At 43.0% G+C, this 18,923-nt stretch overlaps 1 protein-coding gene across 10 annotated transcripts in view; it reads left to right on the forward strand.

Annotated features, from left to right (window-relative positions):
• Positions 1–16,703: 16,703 nt before the first annotated feature.
• The window catches only part of WNK2 (WNK lysine deficient protein kinase 2), a 241,129-nt gene continuing 238,909 nt past the window's right edge, over positions 16,704–18,923 (forward strand). For all 10 annotated transcript variants that reach the window (XM_074198336.1, XM_074198339.1, XM_074198337.1 and 7 more), the window contains exon 1: positions 16,704–17,303. In XM_074198336.1, coding sequence (XP_074054437.1) covers positions 16,719–17,303 — 585 coding nt within the window. In that variant the 5' untranslated portion in view covers positions 16,704–16,718. The remainder of the gene's footprint in view (positions 17,304–18,923) is intronic.

Here is an 18,923-nt window from a genome sequence, read left to right on the forward strand (position 1 = left end):
ACTAGCTGTGTTACCACAAGCAAATCATTTAACCTCTCTGAGCCCTAGTTTTCTCATCTGTAAAATGGGAATGGCAAATTTTGTAGTATATGATACTTTACTGGACTGTAATGAGAATCAAATTAGATACTAGATGTATAATAGATTTACAAATCTTAAAACAAGATAGAAATATGAGCTTAGATTTTCTAGAGTTTCTAATCTAGTTGGGCAATAAAGGGGTAGTACTGGATAACGTATCATTTTATTTTATTTTATTTTTAGATTTTTGCAAGGCAGTGGGGTTAAGTGGCTTGCCCAAGGCCACACAGCTAACTAATTATTAGGCGTCTGAGGTCGGATTTGAACTGAGGTACTCCTGACTCCAGGGCTGGTGCTCTGTCCACTGTGCCACCTAGCTGCCCAAAATTTATCATTTTAAATGGTAATATTCCATTTTTTAAAAAGGAAAGATCAAGGCAGTATACATTAAGACCCTAGCCAAGTCATATCCCCTCTCTTTGCATCAATTTCTTCACTTATAAAAAAAGGGTTAGGCTATACTGATATGTTCTGTGATTATTGACTACAATCCTAATTTGCCACCACAATGCAAAAAAAAAAGCCAATATTCCTTTTTTTTAAACACAGTCAATGTGTTAAGGTACTGGTCAATGTGTTAAGTTCTAGGGATACAAAGAAAGGCATCAGGGAGGTGAGGCCATGACAAGCATGTGAGTTGGATTTGAGTGAGGGGGCTGTGCTAAATTATCAGCTTCACTGTCTCCTCTGGAATCATCTGAGTCTTGTGGTCAGATATAAATCCAGGATAACAGCAGATGGCTCTGGATGCAAGGCAATCAGGGTTAAGTGACTTCCCCAAGGTCACATCGCTAGTAAGTGTCAAATGTCTGAGATCACATTTGAACTCAGGTCCTCCTGACTCCAGGGTTAGTCTCTATCCACTATGCCATCTAGCTGCCCTACAACCGAACACCTAAGTCATGATGAATAATGGTACAACAGAGTTAGAGTACTTTAGGAAGATCACTTTGGAATGGAGGATAAGTTAGAGTCCAAGAGGGACATATAGAAGTTATATTGCTAACATAGAATCAACAGACTTGGTGACACATTGGGGGGGGGGGCAGGGAGATGTAGATAAAAAAAGTGGGAAAAAGTTGAGAATGACTCCTAAATTATGAGCCTGACTGGATAGAAAGATGAATTGTAGGGCAGGTGCAGTGGATAGAACACCAGCCCTGGAGTTGGGAGGATCTGAGTTCAATACCAGTCTCAGACATTTACTAGCTCTGTGTGACCCTTAAGGCAAATCACTTAACCCTAATTACCTCTTATTCAGGGTCATTTCCAATAATCCTGATTCTTATCTGACCCCTGAATTCAGATGATTGTGGAGGAGAAAGTGAGGCTGGTGACTTAGCACATGCCCCCCAACTCAAATACAATTCACATGCTTGTCACGGCATCACCTCCCTGATACCATAACCTTCTTTGAAAACACAGAACAAAGATCATCACCAGGAGAATAGTAGGGAGATTAGGAAAGGGAATGGATTTTTTTTGGGGGGGGGGGGCGTGAATGAGTTCAGTTGTAAATACCATATATGCATTATAGATATAATCCATGGCTAACTTTAGCCCCTTAGGCCTAGGCCTAGAGATGTACAGGACCCAATCTCAGGAGAACATTTCACAATTATCTTTGTCTCACATGACTCCTACTCAGAATTTGCCCTAAGAAAATCTCTAAATACAATTCAAATACAATATATGTTTTGGTATCTACAAATGTAGATAAGAGTCCCTAGCTTCCCATATAACTACTCAAGATGAAAATATTTGTATTGGGTAAAGGGTAGTCTTTATTCTATTTCCCACCAAAAAAAATGACCAAACAATTTTCCTCTTTCTATGAGTCAACTTTTTCCCCAGCACCCCTCAAAAACACACTAGGGTTTAGTTTATTGTGTTGCTGATTTCTTTACTTTAAAAAAGTGACAGAGAACATGTTAATAATGCAGATTAATCTTAAAAATGTGTCCCTTCAAAGCCTGGAGGGATTTGCATGAACTGATACCGAGTGAGATGAGCAGAACCGGAAAAACATTGTACACCCTAACAGCAACATGGGGGCAATTATCAACCTTGATGGACTTGCTCATTCCATCAGTGCAACAATCAGGGACAATTTGGGGCTGTCTGCAATGCAGAATACCATCTGTATCCAGAAACAACTGTGGAGTTTGAACAAAGACCAAGGACTATTCCCTTTAATTTAGGGGGAAAAAACTGATATCTTGTTGTCTGATCTTGCTATCTCTTATACTTTGTTTCTTCCTTAAGGATATGATTTCTCTATCACATCACATTCAGTTTGGATCAATGTATACCATGGAAACAATGTAAAGACTGGCAAATTGCCTTCTGTGGGGGGATGGGGGGAAGGAAGTAAGATTAGGGGAAAAATTGTAAAACTCAAAATAAATAAAATCTTTTAAAAAATTTTAAAAATGTATCCCTTCAACTATGATGGATGCAGTTCCTCTTAGCAGTTCATAATCAAGAGCAGCCCTGAGAGACCTGCTATGAGCAATGCCATCCACATTCAGAGAAAAAAAAATGGAATCTGAAAGCATACTATGTTTACTTTTTAAAAACTTCTATGTTTTTCCTTCCTATCTTATGGTTTTCTTTCTTTCCTTTTGTAATTCCTCTTATACAAAATGACTAATATGTAAACATGTTAAACACAAATGTACATGTATAACTTTTACCAGACTGTTTAAAGCTATGGGATGGGGGAGGGAAGGGAGAGTGATAGAAAAATGCATTTATAGAAAAAGGTATTACAAAAATAAATTTGTAAATGGATGGATGTTGAAAACTATCATAGCATGTAATTGGAAAAATAAAAGTGTATCCCTATATACATTTTTTTCCCTCAGAGAGTCATTAGTTAAACATTTATATCATATTTCTGGTACCAATTCTGATGCTAGGAAGTTTTGTTTTGTTTTTTATGTTTTGATGTATTGCCTTTATTTATTTTTTTGTTCCAGAAATTCGCATCAATAGCTAAGGACAGCATGGTATAGTGGAAAAAATACTAGATTTAGGGTCAGAGGCTTTGAGAGTGAATTCTGGTTCTCACTTATTACCACTGCACTCTTGACCAGGTAATTTCTCTTTTATGGTTCTCCTTTTCCTCCTCTGTAAGATGAGAAGCTAGATTATGTCCAACATCCTTCCTATCTCTAGATCCAAGGATGAGACTTCAATGGCACCATAAGATGCAATTCCAACACTAAGTGCTTTCAAACTAGAAATTCCACTCAGGATCTTGATAAGTGTCCAGAGCTGTAAGTAGGAATTTAATAGCTTTTGCAGCTGGGGCAGGTACTATAAACAGCATCTGCTGCAGGTAGCCTGAAGTTTGCCCCCTTTTAAGGAGAAAGGGGACCCTATATAGAAGAAATAAAAACTGTGGGACGCTGGTTACTAGGCTGCTACTGTGCATAGAGTGGGAGCAGGGAGGGAGTGAGTAGAACAGGGAAGGGGGAAATGTTCATTCTCAATCCTCAGCCCTGTATCTGGCAGCTTCCAGGTTTATGGAATTATTCCTCCTAACTAGGTGCTAAACTCTGGTTGTTTACATCTTAATTAGGCACCTTGGGGCAAAGTTCTTGTCACACCACCTTTGTTATGGATCTGAGTGTATTAGTACTTTCCTTTGCATTATTAGTGCCTGAGGACAATAGGAACCCTGCTAACAAAACATTCTAGTATGATTCTGATCAACTTTCTGCTCTTTTTCAAAATTAATTTTAAAAAAGCTCATTTTCCTCCTCCCCTTTCTCTCATCCACAATTCCATTCTTTCTGAAAATATGTGATCAGAGATTTATAGCACAAAATATAGGACCAAGGCTCCTCATACCTGCTCTAATTTTCTTCCTCATCGCAACATTGACCTTTGCCTGTCACAAAAAAAAGGAACGAACCTGGAGAGCCTGTCCATAGAATAGCATTTTAGTTTAGAGATTACCTAGCCCTGCCTCCCTCACTGTAAAGATGAGAAAATTAAGGCCTAGGGAAGGGATTTTTTTTTTTTCCAAAGGTAACCCAGCAAGGTCCAAGCAGAGTCAGGAAAAGATATCTACTGGGACAGGAGATCTTCCCATTTTCTTTGTCTGAATTCCGTTGCCTCCTGCCTCCATGTATAAGGCCTTGCATCCTTATGTTGCCTTCAGATATTACTCAACTGTCCCAATCACCCAAAGATCCTTTTATTAAGAAACCTTGGGCCTGTCCCTCAGTGTTTCAGCTCTAATTCATCAGTTTCCAAGATGAAACTATCTTTTTCTCTTATAACTTAACTTTCACTGTGAGTAGTAATACTGTTGTCTCCCAGAATCATCAACTTTGAGAAGAAAGTGCTACATTTAATGGGATCCTATAAAACTTCCCAATATTAACAGCTTTTCCTTCTTCAGTGTTACAACCTCCTCTGATCAACTTCATTGCAATGATGCTATTGTTATAGACTTTCCAGTGGTCTCTGACTACCGTATATGCGAATCACCTGGTTACAGAATACCTCCACGACTGGTTCTAATATATCAATGAGCCGTGAGACACGAACAATGCCTGTATTGTGTAGGATATTACCTGGTTTGGAAGTGTTGTTAGGTGAAAGAAGTCTCAAGGGCTCTGTTTGCCCTTGAGGAACCTAAACTCCAGGCTTAACTCATTCCATTCTCAAATTCTTTACACATCATAACATGTCAGAGGTTGTCATGGTCTGCTTTGTCTTCCAAATGTTACCTTCCTAGGGCTAATTCAATTAGTCTTTCCAAACAAAGTTCCTCGAGCTATCCCTTCCCTCTTCTTCAACAGGGGAATGAATAAGGGTCATGTAATGCATGTTGTGGAAAATTCTTGCAACAGTTTTAATAACACCAAGGGATTTTTTCCCTTTCTTTCTGAAAAAGTAACTTGCTGGGGCAGCTAGGTGACACAGTGGATAAAGCACCGGCCCTGGAGTCAGGAGTACCTGGGTTCAAATCCAGTCTCAGACATTTGATAACTACCTAGCTGTGTGGCCTTAGGCAAGCCACTTAACCTCATTTGCCTTGCAAAAAAAAAAACCCTAAAAAAAAACAAGTAACTTGCCACAATGGGCAGGTTCAAATCCCATTTTGTGATCCAAGTAACCTTTCTGCATCTCAGTGTCCTTACCTGTAAAATGAGCGTGTTTTCTGGAATGGACTGGGGTTCTGAATTTTCTGTTTCAATAGAGTGGTTTTGACTAATCATAAGATATCAGGAAATCCTTTCATAAGCAAAATTCTCATCAGTTAGGAAGGAATAAGGTAGTACCTCTACTACCATACCACATCCCTACACCCAAAATACAACTATCTAGACAAACTTGGATGAGTCTAGGGACCTCAGTTTCGTCATCCATAAAGAGAGTGGGCTGATCTGGATGATTTCTGAGGTTCCTTCTAGTTCTACATCCATGAGTTTAAATGTCTCATTTCATCAGATAGGTCAAAACTTGTCCTTCAGGGGCAGCTAGGTGCCGTAGTAGATAGAGCACAGACAGACCATGAAGAAGGGAGGACTTGAGTTCAAATGTGACCTCAGACACTTAATAATTACCTAGCTGTCTGAGCTTGGGCAAGTCACTTAACCCTATTGCCTTGCAAAAACTAAAAAAGGAAGAGAGAGAGAGAGAGAGAGAGAGAGAGAGAGAGAGAGAGAGAGAGAGAGAGAGAGAGAGAGAGAGAGAGAGCTCAAGAAAAATAAAGTGAACAAAACAAACTTGTGCCTTATACATCAGTCAATGGTCCTTCACTGTCCCCCAAGCATGCCATTCTCATTCCCAAATCATACTGTTTTCTTCACCAGGAGTCTTTTCTAACTGATCAAATCCTGTTCTTGATATAGGCTTCACAACTTATGTATTCATTCTTCAAGGTCCAACTCAAGCCTGTTTTCATCCAGGAGACCTTTTTTGGAGCACCCTCAATTCAGAGTCATTCAATAAACATTAATTAAACAGTTGCCACCTTAGGAAAGATACAATATCGAATTGAATAAGACATGGTCCCAGATCTCAAATCTACTAAAAGGTATAACATGTGGACAACAATGCTTCAGAAATAAATGAGAAGGTGCTACTATTAGGAGGAATGAATTATCAGACAAGACTTTATGGAGGAGGTGACAACTGAACTGGACCAGGGAGGATAAGATCAGGGCAATTTCTACTTCTGTGAATAAAGAAAAACAAGAAGGGAATGAAAATTATTTCAGTAATTTTGTGAGAACTGGACATTTTTTCCAATAATGAAAGTCCTGCTCCTTTTCTGTTCCAGAATTTTATTTGCCCAAAAAAGGGCAAGAAAAGGAAATTTGTGTGTGAAAAGCAGCTTGTGAGTGCTAGGAATGTGAGAGAAATAGTGCCTTAGTTAAATGTGTTAAGAGGAGCTTTTTTTTGACAGCAACCTAGAAATAAAATCACTGACTGAAGATGAGGGGTAACTAATGTATTATCTACATCTCATTTACATATGACCATTTTCAGTGTTTTGAAGAGTATAGCTGAGAATCAAAGAATTATTTGAGGTAACTGTGGTTTGTTTACACCTGCTAGAGTTCAGAATTTGGGGGTTTTCAACCTGAATTGGAGATTTGCCACTGCTAATGAGAGATTGATTTGTATGCTGTTAGTTTGGGTTACACCTTCTAGAATTCTGGATTTGGGGAGATTGGACATTACTAATGAGGGGTTGATTTGTATGTTTTTGGTTTATGTTATACCTTCTAGAATTCTGGATTTGGGGTTTCTCAACCTGAATTGGAGATTGGACACTACTAATGAAGGGTTGATCTGTGAGGTTGGAGGATGAGAAGATGAGAAGCTCAAGATGGGAAGAGTGAAAATAGCACAGTTAAGTTGGAAGCAGCAAAGAAGACACTGTTCTCTGTTACTTGAAAGCAGAGAATTCTGCTTGAGTTGGTTCTAGGAGTTATTTGGATTGGTGGAGAGCTCTGAAGCTCCTGGGAGCTCATTGGACAAAGTAGAATTCCTCCTGTTGGTTGAAGTTAGAAAGGTTTGTCTGTCCTCAGTCAATTTTCAAAGCTGTAGATGGCACTAAAGAGCAATTTGGACTGGGCCAGCCAACAGGCAACCATCAGCACTAGAAGAAGCATTAGAGTATGGAGGAGGAAGGGAAGAGGGCTCAACTTTCAGCTTCAACTTTGCTGCTGACTAGTTGTGGTTCCTTGGGCAAATCATTAATCCTCTCTGGTCCTCAATTACCTCTTCAGTAAAATAACTAAGTTGGATAAGATTATAAGCTGAGCCTGAACCAGACTATCTAGTGCTTAAGGTATAGAAATGGAAAGAAATTAATCACATTTTAATGCCCCTGACAGTTCAACAAGAAGGTTTACTTAGCATGGAAAAAAATATTCAATAAAAATACAGCACTAGCTGGGTCAAGCTGCCCTGAATTTGTGTTGGCCATATTAGTTGAGTAATCAGGAGACTGAAAGAGAAGCTGTTGAATTCCCATAGGCAACTAGGAAACTGGTTCAAGTCTTCTTCCCCAGATCAATTAAAACTTAAAAGTGGTTTTAATGCCTTTTAAAGAAAAAACTAGGGGCGTCTAGGTGGCACATTTGCCTTGCAACCCCACCCCCCCAAAAAAAAACTAGACTAGCTTTCATGAGGGAGACTATGAGGATATTGTTCCTGTCCCAGAACAAATGACTTATAAGTTCTCTACCAGGTCTTTTTTCTACTATTACTTTTAATCATTTTAAGATTTCTTAGAAGAGGATAAACAATATAGAGAGTCAAAAATTACATAGTCTAGCAAAAGAAATGAATTCAAATATTAAAAGAATTTGTGTCATGTAACACTTTCTTTAACACATTCATTACATTTTTATGAAGTATGCACTGGTTGAAAGGCATAATGAGTGAGCTTGAGAAATTAAAAATGGAATGGGGAAAAGTCCCTGTTTTCAGGGGGTTTCTGATCCTGAAGAAAACTAACCTATTAAAAGTCTTTCAGGAATTGTAAAATGAGAATTTTTCTTTTTTTGTGGACTATAATGCTGGGAGATAATCAGATTTAGTGCTAGAAGGGACTTTAGAGATGCTCTATTCCACCTTTCTCATTTGATTATTAATAATAATAGTAGCTGGCATTTATAATGCTGTCTTCAGGTTTGCAAAGCATAATATATGTGTCATCTCATTTATTCCTTAGAACAAGCCTGTGAAAAAGGAGGGTTATCTCCATTTTAGGGATAGGACAGTTAAGGCTAGAAGAAATCACTTGCTCAAGGTCACATAAGGAATAAAGAGGGGGAAAAAAAAGCATTATTTACTCCATCTCTCTCATTTTATTACAAGCAAAAAATGAGGAGATTCAAATAAAGCCTAATGAATTAAGTTGATCCTGAAAGATCTTGGATTGGGTTCATTGTTTTGGTTCTAAGGGGGAAGTGCACCTGTAGCTGGAAAGGTAATAGGAGACATCTTACAATTAAAGGAAGAAAGACAAAGCCCTATAGAAGTAAATGAAGCCAAAGTTGACTCCATTGCCTAGAATTACCCTTGTTGGCTCATTTCCCAGAGGATTTCATTTCACAAACCTATGGAAGGTGAAAGGGGTTCAAGTATATACCTCAGTATCTACTCTACAAACTAAGTAACCTTAAAGGTTGAGTGTTTCCCAGATACTACTACTAATAATAATAATAACTAATAAGAAAAAGGAATCAGTTATGTTGGAAAATTTGGAGCTGGAATTCATGTTGATCAAATCAAAGATTTAGATTTTCTTTTTTTAAAAAAAGGACAAATATCAGTGTCCCCTTCTGGCAGAAAAGGAAACCAGGGAACTAGAAAGATAAAGTCACTTTCCCAAAGTCACAGAGTTAGTGGAAGAGCTGGCACCATAGTTCAAGTCTTTTAATTTTTATTTGTTATTAGACACAAATGAGACAATAACCAAAGTTTCTGAAAAGGCTTATTAGTTTCATCCTTTTTATCTGGTTCTTTTATTATTTGTAGGCCTATCTGTGTAGCTCTCAAGTTTAACATCTGTTATCATTGTTTATATTTCATTCTTGAAGTCCATGATATCAGAGAGGTAATGCCATGACTTGCATATAAATTGGATTTGAGTGAGCAGGTACTGTGCTAAGTCACTAACCTCGTTTTTCTCCTCCAGAGCCATCTGGGTCCAGAGGCCAGATGTGGATCAAGACATATTCAGGGGAAGTCAGATTCATTTTGGATTTAGAGTCAAGAGACCAAAAGTTCTTGGATCCTACACTATCTGAGTCACCTTGGGAGAGATAGTTACCTTTCCTTCTTCTTCTATTGAATGAGGATGATCAAATTTCTGCTGTGAGCAAATTGGTTTAACTAGCCCATGCAACTGAAATATGAGCTGTTACCATGAAATCTTAAATGGAAGATAGATCAGTTGCCATATGACAATTTTTTTCTTCTATATACTGATTCAAAGGAAACCCTAGAGGTTATCTGATCCATTTTAGAATGGGGTCAAGACCTAGACAATTTCAGAACTATCACCATTTTATTAGACATTCCTAGATGTTTATTCCTGAGACTCCTTTGACAAAAATCATAGAATCTAGGGAATATATATATATATATATATATATATATATATATATATATAATTATTTTAGGTTTTTGCAAGGCAAACAGGGTTCAGTGGCTTGCCCAAGGCCACACAGCTAGGTAATTATTAAGTGTCTGAGACCAGATTTGAACCCAGGTACTCCTGACTCCAGGGCCGGTGCTGTATCCACTGCTCCACCTAGCAGCCCCATAGGGAGTATATATTTGAAGGAAGTATAGTATAATCATAAGAAAGTTGGACTGGGAAACCATCAGATTAGAATCCTATCTCAGATATTTATTATCTGCATGACCTTTGGCAGAGGTCACTTAATGTCTCTGTCTCTAAGTTTATGTACTAAATAATGAAGACAGATAGATTTGCTCCAAAATGAGAGGACTGAACTTGATGGTTCCTTTCTAACTCCAAATCTATGGCCTTCTGCACTTCGATTTCTTTGAATCTCACTGTAAAATGGGGTTAATAACTATGGAACTTATCTCACAGAGTGCAAGGTTTCATTAAGCTAATGTATGTAAAATTTTTGTCTTATGTTTACAACAACAAGAACAATAATAATATGTTATTATTATTGTCTTAAAGGGGTCTTCCATATGTTAATTAGCAAGTAGTTATTAAATGACCACTATAAGTACCCATTATTCAATCTTAGGCAAGATATGATCTTATGGTCTTTCCATATCTGAAGATTCCTACCCAAAAGTGAAATACTAAAGACAGATTGATTCAGCATTTATTGAGTATCTCAGAAGGTAGGGTGGTGACCCTTATCATTAAATAATATTTGCTAAGTATTCGTGTACAAATGAAACATGTTGGTTAGAATGATTGTATGAGCAAGTCAAAAAATACCTGGACCTTGGCCAGAATTATAAAGAAGGCATTGAGTGTCCCTGAGGAGATGAAGTCTAATGAAATCAGACATGACAGCATGTGACTTTCTTTTAATTAGAAGATAGGAAATAAAGAATGAAGATAGAGAAAAGAGTGGTTAGGTCTGAGTTAACTGTTATGGTAGAAGTGGAAGGGGACATTGAGATGACTTAGTCTACTCTGATACTTGCTCATTGCAAGATTGTGGCCTGGTCATCTAGGGTTCTTTGGGTTTCAATTTCAACATCTATGAAGTATACTGTAAGGAGAATGCTTTGTAGATCTTAGAGGAGCTAGGTAAAGGAGAGCTACTACAATCTTTTCACATTTTATAACAAATTGTTAAGTACTGAGACTTTTTTTAATACTTAGATTTTTACTTAATACAATTCAGTAAAATGTAAAGTCCTTGAGGACAGAGATTGTTTCGGTCTGTGAACCTCTTCTGTCTACCATGTCTTGCCAATGTCTGTTGCTTAATAAATATTTGTTGGTTTACTTTAAGTTGAATTGAATTAGAAGGCAGAGGTAAAGGGAGATGATTATGGGACAATACAAGGAAGAACAATTAGCATTACCCAATACTGGGGTCAGTTGCCCTACCAGATAGGGAGATCCTTGTCAATGGAGTTATCAAACTGAGGCCTATAGGGGATTTCCTGGGTTGTCTGGGAGAGATAGAATTGGATTAGATGACCTCTAGAGTCCTTTGCTCTTCAGACTTGATTCTAGCAAGCAACATATTATAGAGGAACCATCTCACTTAGTGCTTAAAATCCTCAGCAGTAGCACAGCACAGCTCAATTTGCTTTTACTTGCTTCCCTCCTTACAAAGAGTGGCTGAGTGGCTGGAAGGGAAAGAATGAACAATCTAGAACAGCAATTCTCAAACTATGGTCTGTGGACCTCTGGAGGGTGATATGTAGGTTATTCTAAATTCACTATACAGATACTGTAATTGAATCCATATAATGAGATGTATGTTTATAGTCAACATTACATTTTATTAGAGGCAAATCTCGATGGCAACTTCCTATTAACTTGTGTCATCTCTGCTTACTCCAATTCCATGAAGCCTAGAAAAGTTAATTTACCTTTGCTACTATTTGTTAATATGCTATGCTGTTGTTTCACTATGTATATGTTTTGCTAGATTGTAAACTAGGGTTACACAAAGACTACTTTTTAACTTTATTTTCATCACAAAGCAGTTGGCATAATTAAGGTCTTCCCTTCTCCTTGGGAAGTCATGAGACCAAGGAAACTCAAGTTTTGATAGGGATCAGCTTTGCTGAGCTTGATTGATTATATTTCCATCCTTTTTGGATGAAATGGTGGCAGGATGAATTGAGTATGTGAGCTGGAGTAAGAGAAGCTGAACTATCAATCAACCAATCAAAGTTTTATTGAGCAATTTCTATTATTAAGCCAAATACTGTGCCAGATATTGGGCATGCAGATTTAAGGAATGCCATAATTCCTTTTCAAAATGTGCTTCTACCTTAATGGAGACAGTAAATACATATCATATATACATATATATATATATATATATATATATATATAAGACATAAGTGTAAAGTTCATAAATACAAAAACATATGCCAAAATAATAATAATAAGAGTCCTAACATTTGGAAGGATCAAGGAATAGTTTCATGTAGAAAAATGGTACCTGAGTTGGATCTTTAAAGAAAGAGAGGAATTTTATGAGGGTGGAGGTAAGGAGAGAGTGCATTCCAAGCATGGACAGCCAAAGATAGAGTCGAGAGATGGGCTGTTATGAGTGAGGAAGACCAGTCTGGTTAGATTGCAGAGTGGAGAATCAGGAGTATTGTCCAATGAAGCTGGAAAAATAGTCTGGGGCAAAGTTGAGTGATGATTTTTAAGTTAAACAGAGATGTTCATACTTTACCCCAGAGGCACTGGAGTTGGTTCCATAGGGGAGTCATGTGATCCAATTTGTGCCTCAGGAAAGTTACTTTTGCAGCAGGGTGGAGGATGGACTGCAGGGGGAGAGACTTGAGGCAAGGAGACCAATTAGGAGATTATTGCAATAATCTAGGGAAACAGTATTAAAGGTCTGAAATAAGGTGGTAGTTATGAAGGTGGAAAGGATTAGCTTCAAAAGATATTGTAAACATAGAAATGACAAGATTTGACAACTGATTGGATAGGTGGGATGGGGGACAGTGAGACATCCAGGAACAAACTCAGTTTGCCAACCTGAGATATTGGAAGGATGATAGTGCCTTCAACAGAAATAGAGCAGTTTGGAAAGAAAAAAGAAAAAAAAAAGAAATAGAGCAGTGTGGGAGGGGGTAAGATTTGAGGGGGGGAAACAAATTCAGTTTTAGGAATGTTGAATTTAAGATATCGGACATCCAAGTTGAAATGTCTAAAAGACAACTGGTGATATGGGATTGAAGCTCAGGGGAGAGCCTGGGCTAGATATAAGAGATATGGAGCCTTCTGCATAGAGATGATAATTAAACCCTCAGGAGCTGAAGAGGTTACCAAGAAAGAAGAGAAGAGAATTCAGGACAAAACCCTGGACAGATTTGTTGCTCCTCCTGAACAATAGAAAATTCATATGTTTAACAAGAAATTTTGGTATCTGGAGAAATTCATTTAGAGGGAAAAGGGAAGGATCACAAGAAACTGCCTCCATAGTAAAAGGTTCAAGAGACATGGGGACACAACAAGATCACTTTGGAGGTTGGTCACCTAATTTTATGGCCACAATTCTGCTTTTTTATATATATTTTTTAAGAAAACTAATCATTCTTGTTAAACTTAGTTGTTTCTAAGTTGCAGGATAGCTAGAATCTAGATTGTAGACCCAGAGACAAGATTCCCATCCTTTCACCCTGGTTAGGCTTTTGTTAATACTTGTTTGGTGTTCAGAGTACATATTTATAAACTTCAAAGTGTTGCTGCATATTCTCTGAGTACCAGTCATACTGATATTTCAAGAATATATGTAAAAACACTTTTTTTGAAGTGAAATACAACTGCGTTTTTTGATGACTTGTCTTTTTAGACTTCCTCAGTTTTCAACATTACCATTCAACATTACCATTAAAAGTAAGTCCACCCCTGGGGTGGAGGTGGGGATGTGGGGCAGGAGCAAATCGTAGTATACCTGTCTCTCTTTTTGCCCCTAAACAGAACAAACATTAATTAATCAACAAACATTTCTTAAGCACTTCTTAGGCACTAAGAGACAAAAGACTGTATCTGGAGTCAAGGAGTTAGCAATCTACAAGAGATAAAAGGGAAAAATGAAAGCCTAATTCTAATAGCAGGAATGGCCTTGAAGCAGTACAGTTTTCAGGGAAATTAAAAATATAACCTCCTACAAAGCCTAAAATCTTCCACCTTTAAAGCTAGGGTGGCTGGGACCAGGGACATAGACCAGAGATGGGTATGTCTGGGAATACCAACTGGTTACTACATCTTTGGAGAAGGCTTTTGTCTGGTGGTCTCTCAACTCACTCAGCTTAGAACTATTCCCTTGATCCTGAAAGGAAGTGAAAATTTTGAGGCCCACATACAGGTGAAGAGTATGGAGTTTCATTCTAGATCCATTGCTGCTGGAGATGGAAAATAGTCTCAAAACCCAATCTAGGGGGCAGCTAGGTGGGGCAGTAGATAGAGCACTGGTCCTGGAGTCAGGAGTACCTGGGTTCAAATCCGATCTCAGACACTTCATAATTACCTAGCTGTGTGGTCTTGGGCAAGCCACTTAACCCCATTTGCCTTGCAAAAAAAAAAAAACAACTAAACTAAAAAAAAGCCCCACAATCTAAATAATCACCCTAATTTTACATAGGAGGATTTGGCACACCCAAGATCATACATAATTAGTAGCAAAATTGCAAACTGCAGGATTCCCGAAAACTCCTGCAAATCCAGGACTCCTCCCATTACATCACAATTTACCTCTCTGGTACAGTGAAAAGTAAATAGAGTTTATAATCAAAGGATGTGAGTTCAAATTTGAGTTGTGCGACTAAGTCGCAGCATAACCTTGGAAAAGGCATTTAGTCTCAAAGTGCCTCAGTTCCCTCTTCTGGTAAATTAGGCTCATCTACTAGATGACCTGGTAGAGCATAGAACACTGGATAATGGCAGAATCTAAGATTAAATTCTATCTCAGATTATTAAAATCTAGCTCACAGAGTTTACTAGTCCTATATCTCTCTCACTCTCAGTTTTCTTATCTATAGAATGGTGATAATATCTCCAGGGCTGTTGTGAAGATAAATTTGTGATAACACATTTTCAAAACTTAAAGAACTATATGAATGCATTTTGTTGTTGTTCAGTCAGTGTCAGCTGACTCTTTGTGATCTCGATTTGCTATTTTCTTTTTGCTATTTCCTTCTCCAGTTTATTTTGCAGATGAGGAAACTGAGGCAAATCCTTGCCCAGGATCATCCAGTTAATAAATGTCTGAGGTCAAATTTGAACTCAGGTCTTCCTGACTCTAGGCCTGGTGCTCCTTATCTGCCGTGTCCACCTAGCTGCCTATCATATGAGTGCTTATGATCTCAGTTGCCACTGCTTCTCTAAGCAGATCAGAATGGGGCTGGGGAGGCCTGAGCTCAGCATTCACAGGCGGCCAGCTTCAAGGAAGGGTGGGGCTGCTGCTTTGTCTGAGCCTGTGTATTGCCAGGTGTGGCCACCTTAAAGGTAAGTCCACCCCTGGGTAGAGGTGGGGGTGAGGAGCGGGGGGCAAATCCCCATATACCTGTTTCTCTTTTTACCCCCGAACAGGACAGATAATTCATCGCCCCAAAAAATTACAATGGAAATCTGACTTTGAAGAGGTAAAAGTCTAAAAACAGGAGGAAAGTAAGTGCTAATGGCATGGTCTTCGGGGGGAGAGGGGCTGTACGGATGGGGGAGGGGGGGGTTACAAGAGTTGGCCCTGAGAAGAAAGACAGAAAAATCCCTCCATGGGCGCTAATCTGCAATTAAAGGCAATTAACGGCGGCGCGGGAGGTCTGGGCTCAGGGTCCCGGCTTCAAGAGGTGGGACTCGAATCCAGTCGCTGCGGAACTGTTAGGAAAATGACATTTAGAGTCTGCGGATCATCCGCTCCTCCTCCATCATTCGGATAAGAAACCGGAGTCTCAGGCTAATTGGCCAGAATCCTCCGGCGGCCGGCGGGCCCCAAACGTTGACCTGAGGCGTAGGCATGGGGGGGGGGGGGTGGGCACTTCAAGAAGCGGGACTGGAACCCGGGCCCCTGGCCTCTGGTCCAGTCCGCCGCCGAAGGAACTGTTAGGGAGCAGATCTCGGATCTGCGGAGCATCTTCCGCGTGCGGGTGAGGCCAGCCGGTCAAGGTCACGCAGGAGGCCCACCCGGGCCCCGCGGCCCGACCCCGCGCGCGGTCCAGGGGGCGCGGGGCCCGCGGGGCCGGGCTCCACCCCCCGCCCCCGGGGCGGGGCCAGGCCGGGCCCGCCCTCGCCGCGGCGCCGGGTTGCTGGGGAGCCGCGAGCCGCTCGGTGCGCTCATTCAGCCGCCGCCGCCGCCGCAGCAGCCGCAGCCGCAGCCGCCCCGCGCCGCCCCCCGCGCCTCGGACCCGGGGCCGCAGGCCAGTGCGAGCCGGGCAGCCGGGTGGCCCAGGCCGGCGCGCTCCGCGGCGGGCAGCCGGCGCGTCCCGGGGCGGGGTCGGCGCGGGGCCCGGGCCCCGCAGCGGGCAGCGGCCGCGCGGCCGGGATGGGAGGCGTCGGCCGGCCCTGTGAGTCCCGCGGCTCCCGCGCCCCTCCCCCTCCCGCTCCCGCTCCGCCTTTGTGCGGGGCCGCGGCGCCGCCGCCCGGCCCTCCGCCCTCCTTTGTGGAGCCTCGGGGCCGGCCGGGGCCGGGCGGCGGCGGCGCCGGGCCCCCCTCCCCCGCCCCCTCCCCCTGTCCCCGGGGCTTCGGCGGGCCGGCGGGGCGGGGGGCGGGCGGGGGTCGGGCGGCGGGGGGCTGCGTCAGCGCGCGCGGCGCCGCAGGTGACGGGCCGGGCGGGCGGGCCCCTCCCCCTCTCACCCGCCCCTCTCTGCGCCCTCCAGAGATGGACCGCGATGCCCCCGGGAGCGCCGGGCCGCGCGCGCTGATGGACGCCCGGCCCGGGGCCGCGCGAGCCCACAGGATGCCGGAGCCCGGCCCGGAGGCGGCGGCGCCCGGGGGCGCCCGGGACCCCAAGCCCGTGCACCACCGCTTCCTGCGGCGCAGCGTGGTGGACTCGGACCAGGAGGAGCCGCCCGGCCCGGAGCCCGCGGAGCCCGAGCCCGCCGCGCAGCCCCCGCAGCCGCTGCGCAAGGTCCTGCTGCTCTCCAAGACGCGCCGGCTCATCGCCGAGCGGGCCAAGGGCGGGGGGGCGCGCGCGCCGCCCGAGCCGCCCGGACCCCCGCCGCCGGCCCCCGCCGCGCCGCAGCCGCCGCAGCCGCCGCCCCCCGCCGCGGCCCCGGCCCGGAGCGCGGAGGCCGCCCCGGAGGCCGCCGCCGCCGCCGCCGCCGCCGCCCCCGCCGAGGCCAAGAGCGGGCCCGGGGCCCCCCGGCGGGAGGAGCCCGAGGAGGAGCCCGAGGACGACGAGGACGACCTCAAGGCCGTGGCCACGTCCCCGGACGGCAGGTTCCTCAAGTTCGACATCGAGCTGGGCCGCGGCTCCTTCAAGACCGTCTACAAGGGGCTGGACACGGAGACCTGGGTGGAGGTGGCCTGGTGCGAGCTGCAGGTGAGCCTCCGCCTGCGGGGCTGGGGGCTGGGCGCGTGGGCGGGAGGCGCCCGGCCCGGCCTTAGCGCAGACCCCTCCCTTGCTGGGCCGGGGAGGAGAGGGCACCTGCCGCCGCGACCCAGAAACTTCTGGGGGGTGAGAAGGGGCAGCGGCCTTCTTTGTGTTTCCAAAGCAGCCGCAGCGCTGGCATTTCGGCCGGTTGGGACGGACACCCCCAGTCCCCCAGATACCTCCCCAAAGAGCTTCCACACATGATTCGGCGCTGGGGAGCCGGGTGCCGAACCCACACTCTGAAGCCGGGCTTTTTTTTTTTATTTCCCTGGGGTAGCCGCTGATGAAGTAGAATTTGGCAAGCCGTTGAGAGGACCAAGGCCATCGGTTTCATTAAATGGATTCATGAAGTGTTGAAATAAAAACTTAAGAAAAGTGAGCTTAGAAGTAAGGGCCATCCCCTCGCCATGCATTTTTCATCACTTGGCCACACAGTGACTGTGCCCACTCAGGATGCACTACCTAAATGCACCATGATCTTACTTCAGGGGCAGTTTTGGGAAACCTTAGTGCATGGTCCAAATTCCCATTTTATCAGTACCTAATAAAATGAGAGTTTAGACAATCCAACCGGCAGCCATTCTCGGTTTTCCGAGTCTAATTACCCTTGGGATTTCAGCAAACTATTATTTGAACTAGACCCCAGTGATATCCAGGCAAAATGTTAAACTTCAGGAGTGCATTCTAGGTCTGATGCAATGCTCCAGTAAGATAGTCCTTAGTGCCACCTAGGCTCATTTTCGATGGTGGAGGGCCCCTGGATGTAATTGGGGAAGTCTGTCAAATTCAGATTCGTTGCGGTTCCAAGGGCGTGAAATTCAGAGTATAATTCTTTAATTTATTTCTATCTCGTGTATTTTTTTTGGATTTTTTTTCTTTTTCAATACAAATTAATGAAATTCTGTCTCCTGGAGTCACGGTGGGAGTGGGGGTGGGGTGGGAATTACCCCTATCTCTTGTTCCTTAGCTTGTATGTACTGCTCGGTTTGGCAGCTGCAGAGCCAGCAACTTGGAAGCTGGTCAGGGAAAAAAAGACAAGTCAGGAAGGCTGCAGTGTTGGGGAACCCGAGGCCCAAGGCAGCAACTCACCAGTTGTTCAGCAAGCACTGACTTTGGTTGGGGGAGAAGGCAGTCCAGAAAAGAAAAACTTAAGGAAGAGAAGCCAGAGGGTCTTCCCAGAAGCACTTGTATCATTTCAATAGTGGTGGTTTCTTTCTTGTTGTTACTATTATTTCTCCATATCACCCCCATCCCCCAACTTTTCCAAAACTGCCGTATTAAACTAGAAACTTCTGGGGTTTTATCGAGGGTTGTAGCATCAGTCCTTGTTTTTTTTATAAAAAAAACTACTAACACTTGACTTTCAGTTGTTAGTGTGTTGATTTGAACTGTTGTGCCAGTCAGAGAACAGGTGCTTGGTCAATTGACATTGAGCTTGTAGGTTATAGAACTGGTCTGGGTTCAGGAAGGATAAAGTTCAAAAGGTGAAGAGGTGAAGGATTTGCAGCTAAAGGAGGTGGTTAATTCTTTTTTTCTTTAAGTTTCTTTTTTTTTGGCAAGGCAAATGGG

The sequence above is a fragment of the Macrotis lagotis genome, chromosome 8 (assembly GCF_037893015.1).
Source record: "Macrotis lagotis isolate mMagLag1 chromosome 8, bilby.v1.9.chrom.fasta, whole genome shotgun sequence".
Lineage (NCBI taxonomy): Eukaryota > Metazoa > Chordata > Mammalia > Peramelemorphia > Peramelidae > Macrotis > Macrotis lagotis.